Source organism: Epinephelus fuscoguttatus, linkage group LG12, assembly GCF_011397635.1.
Source record: "Epinephelus fuscoguttatus linkage group LG12, E.fuscoguttatus.final_Chr_v1".
Taxonomy (NCBI): domain Eukaryota; kingdom Metazoa; phylum Chordata; class Actinopteri; order Perciformes; family Serranidae; genus Epinephelus; species Epinephelus fuscoguttatus.
Window position 1 is genome coordinate 19,854,967 of NC_064763.1, and position 13,036 is coordinate 19,868,002.

The 13,036-nt window shown below is 44.1% G+C and overlaps 1 protein-coding gene across 5 annotated transcripts in view; it reads right to left on the reverse strand.

Moving 5' to 3' along the window:
* gramd1ba (GRAM domain containing 1Ba) overlaps positions 1 to 13,036 on the reverse strand; it is a 50,991-nt gene that overhangs the window by 6,505 nt on the left and 31,450 nt on the right. For 4 of the 5 annotated variants that reach the window (XM_049593143.1, XM_049593145.1, XM_049593147.1 and 1 more), the window contains 14 exons: positions 12,851 to 12,954; positions 12,593 to 12,688; positions 11,654 to 11,734; positions 11,252 to 11,367; positions 9,248 to 9,416; positions 8,831 to 9,029; positions 8,520 to 8,663; positions 6,898 to 7,016; positions 6,569 to 6,711; positions 5,976 to 6,079; positions 4,025 to 4,231; positions 3,724 to 3,811; positions 2,380 to 2,487; positions 374 to 491 (listed from right to left, as the gene is read on the reverse strand). In XM_049593143.1, coding sequence (XP_049449100.1) covers positions 374 to 491; positions 2,380 to 2,487; positions 3,724 to 3,811; positions 4,025 to 4,231; positions 5,976 to 6,079; positions 6,569 to 6,711; positions 6,898 to 7,016; positions 8,520 to 8,663; positions 8,831 to 9,029; positions 9,248 to 9,416; positions 11,252 to 11,367; positions 11,654 to 11,734; positions 12,593 to 12,688; positions 12,851 to 12,954 — 1,796 coding nt within the window. The remainder of the gene's footprint in view (positions 1 to 373; positions 492 to 2,379; positions 2,488 to 3,723; positions 3,812 to 4,024; positions 4,232 to 5,975; positions 6,080 to 6,568; positions 6,712 to 6,897; positions 7,017 to 8,519; positions 8,664 to 8,830; positions 9,030 to 9,247; positions 9,417 to 11,251; positions 11,368 to 11,653; positions 11,735 to 12,592; positions 12,689 to 12,850; positions 12,955 to 13,036) is intronic. The other variant, XM_049593144.1, reaches the window with a different exon arrangement.

Sequence of the window (13,036 nt, forward strand, 5' to 3'; positions counted from 1 at the left end):
GATGCCATCAAGTCCTGGTATCTGATATCTGTTCCGTCAGATGAGCTTAAGATGGACGACTGAGACCTTTCCTGTGTAGACATGTTGTGAGTAAAGGGCTCAGGCTGTGCTCTCCTACAGTCTTCCACACCATTCACTGCCTTAAGATCAGGCGTCTCACACAGCAACACTGTTTACGTCACTATCTTGCTCATCGAACCACTCGACTGCTCGAGTCTCTTTAAAAAGTTGTTTTGAGCATGATGAAGGTCTTCAGCTAAGTCGTTTGGAAACAAAGCGAAACAGAACTTTCTCAAAGAACTAAATTGACAACTCAGCCTATGACAGTATTTTGTGGTGCTGTACACTCCTTGTGTTTGACCGGCTCTCTCACCTTATCAAGCAGCAGCACTGATGATTTGATTATGTCTCTCCACTTCTGGAGCTCGTTGTCATGGTAACGCTGCTGGGAGTCCATGAGCTGCACCCATTCCAGCTGGGTCTGAGGTGGTCTGATAATGAGACACAGTTATATAGATGTAACACACACACACACACACACACACATTCTTGTTGTTCTTCTTAATGCGTTAACCGTATATAACTTTATACATGGCCCAGCCAAGACCTTGAATAAGACTGAATCATTCTGGCCAAACAAAGATCAGGTTTCTTCAAATTTAAACCCTAGGACCAGTTTGCGAAAGCAAAGCAAAAAATTAAAGTTAACTAGAGCCCCTTCTTCACACATGCACTGCAACCCTATACTTATCTAGACATTACCCAGGGGAGATGTATGTGACAAGGCACATGTCCGAATCAGTTAGATTGAACTTTAAATGGACTTTACCCAGCCAGCTCCTTAATACAACATCTTTATAATGTGTCATTGAACCCATGTGTGAATAGAGCAGGTAACTGTCTGGAGAAGTCACAGCGAGCAAGTTGGTGTGTTGACGAACTTTCTATGAAGATGAAGAGTCATTAACACAAAGGCCGCAACAAAAATGTAGAACGCAGGGGACAAGATTATGACACTTCTCTCTAAAAGGGCCGTTGCTGAGAGGGTGAAAATGCTTCTGACAAAGACAGTCTCCTGTTGTGGGCTACATGTGTGAAAGGGCAACTAATGACAATGTCCAGAGTTTCTATGAGAAACTGGCTTAGCATTTGGAGCACACAGAAAAAGCTGCAGTTCACCTCAACAAAACACAAAGAAGACATTACATCTGAGGAAGATTCAAGGCCAGGCTAAAGCAGGATTTATACTTATGCGTCAGAGTTTTTGTGATGTGCTGTAAAGTTTGGTTGATTCAAAACACACCTTAATAGCTACAATTTCAAACACTTCACTATAACTCACAGCATTCAGAGACAAACACTTGTCTTTTGCTGGACACATTTTCCCCCCAAATACATCATGCTAATGTTTTTAGCACAAGCCTAGGACAGTTTACATTGTATAAATTAGCTTAGGGGCTAGCAGACTTTTGCTCTACACATATGAAGCTAAAGCTTTGTTAAAACATTTAACAAAGATAACGTTACAAAATTCAGCTCCATTACAACTCACAAGGTTCACTGACAAAACAACTGTCTAAACACGTTTTCCAAACAAATACAACATGCTAACGTTATTGGCACAAGGCTATGACATTTTACATTGTATAAATTAGCCTAGCAATGAGCAGAGATTTCCTTTGCTCATATGAAGCCAGGATAAATCACACAAGACTGAAAATGCTATTTTTGTGGAGGCTCTATTGTCTTCAATTTATTGTTTCTGATCTATGAAATTAAAGTAAATAAAAGCTTCGTTTCCTCTGAGGGAAATGGTTTCAGCTTACAAATATAGACCGGAGGTCTGCATCGTCGCCAAGTGTAGTTACATTTCTGGGGAGGTGCAAGTCAGGCTATGGCGTAGGCTCTACATCGACGCAGAAGTATAAATCCTGCATACGTCTTTTGAGCCTGCTTTTAAGGCTCAGATTGTAACTTATAGTTTTATGGGTGATGATTTTTCTCAAGTGTCATTAAAAGGTAGTTGCTAGAGTAAATGTTTCCATAGATCACCACATTATCATTTATTTTTGTAGCTCCTACTGAGCTCTTCTTCACCAACACTGACGTCACTGAGTGCTTCAGTAAATCTGGTGCTGAATGCATGCAGATTGATTAAAAAAAAGAAAAGAAATAATGACTTCATGCAGTGTTCAGCACTTTAATGCTTTGATGATCATGTGAATGCAGTTTAAAGCTCCCAAGTGTCAATTTAACCAAGTGTGGTGCCACAGAGCTCTTTTCTGGGGGGATTTATCATCCATTGCAAAGGTCTGTACCAAACAGAAAGAAATACACACAGGCACAACCAAACACCATGATTTCTTTTTTCATATCTACCTTTCGTCTGGTCTCATTTCCTGCGATGCAGTGAGACTCTGTGTCGTGTACTCCAGCATCCACAGCTTGTAGAACAACATTACGTTTAGAACCACCACCAGTATCAGGCTACAAAGAGAGAAGGGGAACAAATGCAGAGAGACTTTACTACAGGGCCTCATCTACCACATCATTTAATGCCATTTACTGAAATGAATCAGGGCCATGGCAGAAATGAAAATACCTTATACAGATCCTATGGGATGCAATTGAAGACAAGGACAGAGAAAAAAAGGTAGATTACAGCAAATTGAAACAACACAAAAGAAAGGAAGATAGAGGAAGAAAGACAGAGTGCACATCCTGAAATATTCCCTAAGGACACTGTGAAATTGTATTAGATGTCTAAGAATGATAAAGCTGAAACAGCTAACCACAGGCACTGATAAGAAATAAAACTGACTGTATTGTTGTGAAAGGAAATTAACTGACATCAGTTCAAATAATCAAGCAATCATCATCAGTCATTTAGCAAGCAAAAATGCTAAATATTCTCTTGTTAATAATTGTGAGGATTTACTACTTTTTCTTTGTTTTATAACATCCATCAATTCAATTTCATCTGCTTATCCAGGTCGCGGGGGCAGCAGGCCAAGCAAAGCACCCCAAACGTCCCTCTCCCCCTCTTTCCAGCTCCTCCTGGGGGACCCCAAGGTGTTCCCAGGACAGATGAGATATGTAATCCCTCCAGCATGTCCTGAGTCTGCCCCGGGGCCTCCTACCAGTGGGATGTGCCAAGAGAACCTCTAACAGGAAGCGCCCAGGAGGCATCCTGATCAGATGCCCGAACCACCTCAACTGACCCCTTTCGACGTGAAGGAGCAGCGGTTCCACTACGAGAAAACTCCCAGTGTCTGTGCTCCTCACTGTATCACCATATCTAAGGCTGAGCCCAGCCACCCCATGGGGAAACTAATTTCAGCCGCTTGTATCCGCAATCTCATTCTTTCGGTCGCTACCCAGAACTTATGACCATAGGCGGGGGCTGGGACGTAGATGGACCAGTAAATCAAAAGATTCACGACAATAAACTGAATATTCTTGAGTTTTGGACTGTTGGTCAGACAAAACAAGACATTTGAAGATATCATCCCAGAAATTTTGATTGTCATTTAAAAGATAAAAAAAATAACAGATGACTGATCGCAGCCAGGATGTCGATCCTGCTTAACTCCCTGATGGGTCATGAGAGAAAACTGCTTGTGCTGAGTTTGAATTTTGCTGTTTGGGGTGTGTGAGGGAGGACTGATAAATCATTTGCCAAGCAGGGTGTGATAACAATATCCAAGTAATACAATAACTCACACAAGGCTGATGAGAAGCAGCAGTCTGGAGAAGTTGTAGAATGTGAGGCCTCCTGGAGCATCAGGTATGTGTCTGGTCTGTGTGGAACCTACAGGAGAACAAGACCCAGAGAGCGGGGACTGAGACAGAGTCTTAAAAATGATAAAGGTGCTATGTGTGTAGAGTTTTGTCTTTCACAAAGTTGCAGGGAAACTACATTTCCCATAAATCCTGTCCTGGTAAAAGAGGGTGTTGTTGCTCAGTGTCAGTCCTACAGTATCTCACTGACAACAGACCCGTTGGTGACCTCTGCTGGGCTGACCTGCCACATGTTTGATGTGGTGGATGCCCTCCTCATCCTCAGGCGTGGTGACAGGGCTCAAGGCCGCGTCCATATTCCCCGGCGTTCTCAGGTGATGGACAAGTGTTCGTTTCCTCCTCCGGCTAGTGCCCGTCCTCAGAGCCTTGTTCTTGGGCGACTGTCTGTGAGGATCCGCTAACAGCACATCCAGCTTATTCAGCTCCAATTCTGTAAACCAGAGAGATAATGGGAGGTTAGAGTGATGACAAGGTTGCAGTGGGAGTCAGTCAAGTGGTATGGTGTGGCTCCATTTACATTTGGTCACTTCGTAATCTCTATTACCATATTTCCAGCCTGGTCTCACTCCGAAGTTGTAAAATATCAGTGCTTGGGCACAGACTTCCGGCATCAGACACTGATGAAAAAAGCTGTCCTTTCATGTTGGTTGCTGTTATTGTAATAGTAATAGTGCCCGGCAGTGTCAGGGGGAAACACAACGTTAGTTAAAGGGGCGAAAAGTCCAAGTGGGGTGTGTGCGAGTGGTGGTGGATGGATCAACCACCACAACCACCGACCTGGGAGGCCATTTTTTTTCGCTTCCTGGAAGATGGTAAAGTCATACCATGTTCTTGTTTCCTAAACCCAACCACGTGCGTGTTGGCTAAACGTAACCGCATGTGTTTGTTGTTGAAAGAAAAAACTGTGACTGTATGCAAACTGTACATTTCCTGTAAATTTTGAAAACAGACAACGCATGTAACAGGCAGAACTTGACACAGCCTCCCAGAACGTCAACAACCAACACACCCAGGGTACCTTTCACATCATATGTTGACGTAGCCTGGTTCCAGACCATAGACCCCGCCCACTCAACTGAGTAGGCTTGCATCTCTGGTCTGGCATACTTCAATGAATTTGCGATTTATCTCGTCCAAACGATAGACGGACCAATGAATGCCGGGGGTGGGGGCGGGTCTAGCGATTAGCCAATCAGCGCCACGCTGATGGCAAGCTGTACACCGGTGGGTAACTGGTGAGGATAGCAACAATGGCGACCGCTACAGATCCTACAGACCACATTAACGATGCTATCGAGGTATTTCGCCACTATTCGCTTAATGGAGGACCAAATTAAGGAAGCTGCTAAACTGGATTTAACGGCGATGCAGCTGGGCGTGCATGACGATGGAGACAATGCTCGCTTGTTTTCGGCACCCCCGAGGCATGGATACTAATGACGTCAGATTCTGGGTGAGTCGTTGATATCTACTGATTGGTTAGGGAAAAAATCAAATTCCCTCCCCCTTGTAAATCGCCTTCAGTGGAAGCCATGTCAGACTGAAGGTTCTGGGAGCTTCAGTCTGACACTCAGGCTAATGTTGACGTAGAAAGTCCACGGTCAAACGTTGATAGGTGACGAAATCGATGTTTGTATTTCTTACCACTTTTCCATGATGGAGAGGTTACAGTTACCACAGACAGAGGCATGGACTTGAGTCACATGGAGTCTTGACAAAATCATAAAAGACTTGCAACTCAGCTTAGACTTTAACACCAGTGACTTAAACTTTAACCCTTTGAAATGACATCTTCCCAATGCCCAAACATTAAATTTACATTATAAAAAGTCAAGGCATCTGTCTAATTTTTGTCTTTTTAGTCAGTTTGAATAACACCACTTCTCAGATTGCAGATTATACCTTGCTTTTCCTCCAAATTACACAACAAAAAACAGCATTTGTCCATGCCCTCTAGAATGACACAGAAATGTCTTCTGATCTGACTCCTCTATCAGCAGGACGGCAGTTACAAATTTGCCCTGTGTAACATTGCTGCGTCACATATCGTGTTTCTCCTTCCCAAAATAAACTGGAAGAAAATGACCACAGAACGACCACAATTATGAGAATACGACCCAGGTTCAAAAATAGCAGACATTTCCATGAAGTGTTGTTTGTGTTGTAAGGCTAACCCAAGTGCCTGAAGTACTCATCTAGGCCGCTCCAGAAGTTCCTCTCAATAAAGCCCTTCACAAGCCCCCATGGCTGCTTCCTGTAACGAAGCTCTGTCGACACCCTGCAAGACACACATGTTTTATTTCACTCTCTATTTATCAAGTTAACATGTTGCTTGGCTGATGTTGCATCACAGTGAAAATGGTAACAATATGCAGCTTTTAGGGCAGTGGTTCCCTAATGGTGAATCACAGGTACATTCCAAATGACCGCAAGTGACTTGCAAACGTGTCAGGTTTGTAAAAAAACACACTTTATTTTGAAGTGCCGTTTCATGCTGTAGAGTGAGTGCATAATGGACGACTATTTAAACGAGACAGCAAACTAGCTCGACAACGTGGCCAAACACAAGTATGATGCTGAGTACGTTAAACTGTATGGACCTTGAACTAATGACTAAGATGAAATCTGGACCCTGTGGCTGGACCAGTAGGGAACCACTGCTTTAAGGGCTTCACTTGGCTCTAATGCAATTAACTCAACACCTGACTTTTAAATGAGGCACACAAGTCTTTGTTCTTGTCATGAAACCCACATGAGAGTCAGATACCTAAGTCGACACTTGTTCTTGGCTACTCTGGTGAGCATGTAGCGATTGAGAGTGTAGAAGTAGTCGTGGTAGGGCACGTCATGGGCGATCACCTCTGCGTCGATAATGTAGCACTCATTGTCCTGGCTGGCCTTGTACAGAGTCTGTAGTCACAGCAGCACACAGTCAGATACAATTTTCAACTAAGAAACAATTCAAGTGACAACTTCAGGAAATAGACGGCTAAACCATAACATTTCAAGCAGTTGTTTCAAGAAATACGTAAGAAATTCCAATGACATAATTTATTGAGACCATTTAGAGTCTCGGCTTGTGAAATGTCCACCTACCTGTGTCTCAGTGACTGTGGCTGTTTTGGGAGCCAGAGGATTATTCAGAGCGAGGGTGTACATGATCTCTCTTGTCTGGTTACCATCCTGCTCTTTCCTCCAGGGGTGATACACCACATCTGTAAGAGAAAACCAAACATAAAGGCACCCCGTGGAGTTTCTGATAACTGGTAACACTACGGAGCAATGTGCTTATAGGTCAGTGTTTTGTTTGTATCATGCATGTGCACAAGGCGCGGGCAGTGCCATGTGCATCCTACCATTCATTCCACACCATTTGGTTGATCAACAGTTAGTGGAAGTATCACACAAAGAAACATTACAATGTCATCTGTCATTGCATTTGCTGAAAATTCTGCATTCTCCGTCACTATCAAGTTAATGCCTTACATTGAATTTGGTCACCCGCCGTCACAACCTAAGTTCAACCAAATAACAATATCTAGGGAGGAGAGAAGGTGTGGAGTGAGTTTTACACAGCCCATTCACATCAGACCAATCAAATGAGCCCCTCTCCTCGCCCTTAAATGCGCCGCGCAAAGGCGTAATGAGGGTTTACTCAATTCGCTATGGTGGAAGAGAGCAGCAGCGTCAGACGGGCAAACTTCTCCCAGGAGGAAACTGATGTTTTGGTCCGGGAGGTCCAAGCTCGCAGTGTCCGAATATACGGAACTGCGAGCAGACCTCCATGGGCTGATGATGCAAAGGTAGCCTGGGAGGAGGTCACCACAATTGTAAATCAATGTTGTGTTTCTCTCGTGCGCGCGCTCTCGCTTTCTCTCTCACAGTCTCACTCTGTTTCTTTTCTTTTGACTTTTCTAAGATGACAGATGCTGAATATATACTCCCTATCTGATGCTGTGGCTGTTTGTGGTTGGCTGAGAGGGATGTGAACTCATTAGTTTGCAGCTGTGTTAATCAAATCAGGTTGGGTTTCCATTACGTGTGCCAAACGTGCCAAACAGTGCCAATCCCCTTTGATCTGACATCAGATGTGACGGGACAGTTGATATAGAGATACGTTTATGTGCTGATTGCAGATAGTTGCATTGAATAGTGGTTTTGTGGCTACTTATGGCATCATTAATGTGCCTGACATTCTGGAAACCTGCCTGTGAGGTTTTGGTGACGTGTGCGCACTGTCCGCTGGTCAGCCAAACTTCGGCTTACACCGGCTGCGCTCCCCCTGTGCTCACAGTAGACGTGGTTTCAGTTGGCGAGCTTTTAGCACACCTTTGGCGAAGCCTTTTGGCACGAAACTGTCGCTGCGCCAAACTGGATCTGTCGACACCTTCCCATGCTGCGCCGCCACACCCATCTCAGCGCACCTCGGTCTGCCAAACTACCAAACTGAGCGCGCCTCGGGTTGCGCTGCTCAAAACTAGCTCTGCGCGGGGTTCGCCACCCTGCACCACCCTGCACTGCGCCGGGAAACTAGAGCCCGTTGACTTTGATGATGAGTGATTATGTCTTCATGCAGTAGGGTGACACTTGTGAAGTTGGACCATGTTTGAAAATGATGGAATGCGTGAGGAAAACACAAAGTCATTGGGGAGAACAAGAAAGATCTATTTCATTGCAGCAGACACAGGAGACAGGATGTGTACATTCCACAGTTTTACCTGAGAATCTCCTCTGCTCCCGAAAGTCCCTCATAAACTCAGACTCAGTGAAAAGTAAGTCATACATCTTGTCCACACCAATCTTGTACACCTCATTGACGTATTGCCTGCCACTCAGGTCCTCGTGGAAAGCCTGCACCTCACCTGCACAAAGAGTATTTCTGTGTGTGAGTGTGTTGTGGAGTGAAAACTGAACGGATGAAGATCTGTACGCTTTAGGTTATATTGAGGGGGACAGCTGTATTTTGTGTTACATGATTAAAATACATTTTTGATTTCTTGGTTTAGGGCAGGGTGATATCATGACACACCTTCGTCATGCGTCTCAGATGAGTCACTGAGCTCAGTGGGCAGGTCCTCGTTGTCGTTGAGGTCCGGTGACGGTGAAGGGACGTGGGTGCTGTGTGGGCTGATCTGCTGGCTGCTGCGGTTCTCAAGCATGGGGAGGGTCAAGAGGTCTGTGTCTGGGAGAGGGCTGGATACGTCCTCCACAGGCGCCAGGTCATACTGCTGGACCAGAAAGATTGATAAAGGTCAACCAATAATAACGGAGAGTAAAAGCAGGGATCTCCATTATTTACACAGACGATCCAGTGATTTCTCTGCCTTGTAAAAGCACTCATCTTTCAAACTTCATGCCCTCAGTTTTTAAACACGGGAGCCCCCACACGACATAGTGTGCTATTTTCTGCAGTAGTATACACATTTAATGGTTCTCGTGTACTCACAGGAACTGAAGAGTCAGTGCTGGGCAGCTCTGGCGTAGCGTTGTTGGGGAAGGCTTTGTGGGGCAGGATGGGGCTGACATCAGGTTTGGCCTCAGTGTTCTTGGCAAGGGCGTTGCTGGTGTCGTTGCCCTGCTCATTGGTTTCCTCCACGGGCAGCTCTTCACAGTACCTGCACCACGGAGACGGACAGCAGCTGTAGGTCAAGGTTACCAGCTTGCTGTACACTGCCCGCACTGGGCTACACACATGCATGGGCATGGGTGTGATGGAGGTGGTCATGGTTTTTAGTTTTCTTTATGGATTCTCCTGCAAGGTGGACACCAAATATCTGGACTGTTTCGATCCCTGATTATGCAGTTTTAAGAACACATGCAGAAATATCTCTTACAGCGGACATATTTGTACTTCAGTTTTATTGTTGGAAGTTGAAATCCTTTCTTACATGGTATTTTTTTTAACCATCATCTTCTGGGTTCAGGGAAGGTACAGACCCACGTAACCTCAGTTCATCCGTTTTATTTGCAGAATATTTTAACAATTTTTAGCATATTATTCCTTAGAATTCCCTGTGGACATTGTTAAGGAGGAATTATCTGCCAAGGTCTCCTCCTCAGCAAAACAAACGGACCAGGTGAATAAAACCAGTAGAAACAATGAATAAAGCAGTTTCACGTTACAAATCAGTGTTTCTCTGATGTTGTTTGGCATATCAAAGACGGGCCGCTAGTCCAGCTCCTAGACGTGATGCTGTGCTCACCTTTTTTCTTTGGTTCCTCAAGATCCAAATGTTCAGGAGGTTTTTACTGGGAGCCAAATTATCTGCAGAGATCTCCTCCTCTCCAAAAAAAACTGGGCTAGGTGATTTCAACCAGTGAAGACACTGAATAAAGTAGTTTCACATTAAATGTCAGTGTTTTTCCAATGTGGTTTGGTTTGTTGCAGAGGTGCTGCTTACTATAGGCCCGTTTCCACTGAAGAAGTTCCTGGTACTATTTGGGGGCAGGAACTACTACAGGAACGTCCTCTCGCTCAGCCCTCTCAACTGCCGTGTCTCCACTGAGAGAGTGGAGTACGAGGAGGGTTCCTGTAAAGTTACCGGGCTCTGTATGTGACGTAATCGTTTGACCGGGGCGACGTAGGGGCGTAGGGACGCCGTTAGCCGTTAGCCGTTAGCGGTGTCTGTAATAACTCCAGTCACAGTCCATGAAAAAAATATTTTTTCCAGCGGATGTCTTAGTTACAACATGATTGAGCTAACTGGAGTAGTTTCATGTCGTATCCGACAACGGGAGGCTTTTAACAGATGACGTCCTGATGTTAGCTTTGCTGCTGTTGTTAGCTGTCCCTGTCAGCTGATGCTTTCTAGACATCGTGATTTCCAAAAACTGAATAAACACCACACATAGCAACACAAAACTGCTTTGCTAGCTCAATCGTGTTGTAACTAAGATATCCACTGGAAAAAATTATTTTTTCTCGGATCGTTTAATGAGTTATTACAGACACCGCTAACAGCTAACGGTTAGCCTAGCTAAACTACGATAACCATGTTGTTATTTACAAAACGTCACATCCCGCCTTGAGTATATCCAATCAGCACCAAGTAATCCCCAAGCCCCAGCCAGGAGTTTCTCGGGGCCATTCTGAGTACCTACCCCGAGGCAGGGACTTGTTTAACCCCTGTAAAAGTTCCGGAACTCTGTCCTTCGGGGGTGGTTCCTGTGGTGGAGACCAACGGCCCCGGCCCCGTAAATTACCCCGAAGTTCTTACGGTGGAAACGGGCCTTGACGCAAAAATGTAAGAATCCGAAAACACAGTTTCAGTGTTTGTCAGGGAAACAATTACTCAGTTGACAGGAAGGAAGCAGTCGTGTCAGACAGACAAGTTGTCATGTAACATAAAGAAAAACATGGTTAAACTATGAATATTTGTCACCATGAGGAAATGTATAATGGAACATATGATGGATCCAGGGGATTTTCATGGTGGTGTATAAAACTCACCCCATGGTGTTGAAGTCCTCATCAGGAGGGACGTAATCCTCATCATCACTGGTCAGGCCAAGTTCATTACCGTAACACTGATGGACAAAGTGCCACAGCTCTTTTGGACATAAAGGCTGAGAGAAGACAAATTGAGAGGAGGACAGAGTGATCGAATTTGCAGGAGAAAAACAGAAGCTTGTCATAACAGACCGTGGGTGGCCATCATTCTAATGGTTTGATACTTCTAACAAAAAAATCATCTTTTTACTTAAGTCGTTTGCTGTAACTGTTGTGAGTAATGCCTCATGTTCTCTTGTATGTTGTGTCCAGGAAGCATGATGATGGCAGGCCCAACCAGGTTCTGATATAGTGGGTGTAACTGACATCAACAATGAACAATGACAGTGTTGCCAGTCTTACCTTCTCTAGGAGGGCATTCTGCCACAGTCTGAACATCATCATGTATGTCCGGTCCCTCGCCCCAAATGAGGTGAAAAAGTGCTGAGAGAAGAGCATAGATAAGAATAAGATGAAGGATGAATTTATGAGTTTACTGGGAAAGTCATTTTTCACGTGCTTTATCCCAACTATACTGGGAAAACGAATATATTGAGTTGCTCTGAACACTTTCAACCTGCCAGATAAAAGGCTGCATCTGCATTATAACTTATCATCATCAAAAGTAGCCTTCAGTACTGTCTAATTATGTTAAGTTGCTAAATATTCAAGTATAAAAAGGTTGCCTATTTCAAATTGAATTTGAATTGAAAATTTAAAATGTCTCTAACATTTTAAATGAACTTGCTTGGATTGTGCAGTGGTATTCTGTATATGCAAGGTACAGCCCAGTCGCCTCAAGAAAATGTTGGCATTGTCCATTTCTGCAAATCAGGAATATGTTACACTGTATGGTACATACTTATCATGTCAACATTTCTAAATGTGTCAGATAACTGTTCGAGACCAACAAACAAAAAGTGAGATGCAGCATGTTATTGCTGTGTCTTCCAGTGACTTTGTAACCACCAAAGATGGTTGTTTTTTGGCAAATTGTCACTGCATTTCCTGCCCAGTAGTGCCACAAAAAGCAGTTGTCTTTTACTGAGACATCCCCACATTTCCAGGTGAGATTGTGCCATCACAGCCAGGTATTTTAAGCCAAAACATGATCTTTTTCTAACCATAACCAATTCGTTTTTGGGCCTAACCTGCTCACATGTTAACTAGTGTTGTTGAAACATAATTTTCAATGTTGAATAATAACATACAATTGTAATATATTCTTTGTTTTCAGAAATGTACAATGTCAACATTTATTCTGGTGATTAGGGTGCAAGTTAAGGATGTCGAGCTGCCTACCTTTTCATTGTCAGTGCAAAGCTGGATGGCGTTGGGGATGAGGCGGGCCGTCTTCTCCTTGGTCATAGAGCAGATGTCCTTCAGTCGTACCATCAGCTTGAAAGTAAAGAGCAGATGTTGTCACTGTGAAGGTTGATTACCTCTTAATTTAGTCAGTACGCCCTACTGCATGGTACAAAAATAAGTTCTTCACCCAAGCAAAAATGAACTATATAAGACTATAAGAAGTACACCGTTCTTCAGTTCCAGTGTCCTTACCAAGGTTTCCCATCGGAAGATGTTGCTGTAGAAACAAATCCAGTTCTCTGAGAGGTAGAGGCGTCCCTGCAGGAGGATGTCCCGCTGCAGGGCACAGGAATAATCTGGAAAGAGTTAGATGTCAAAAGTCAACTGTGCTTGGAAAGAGACCTCTAATATTTTGCAACACAGCTCCAGAGTGCAGAA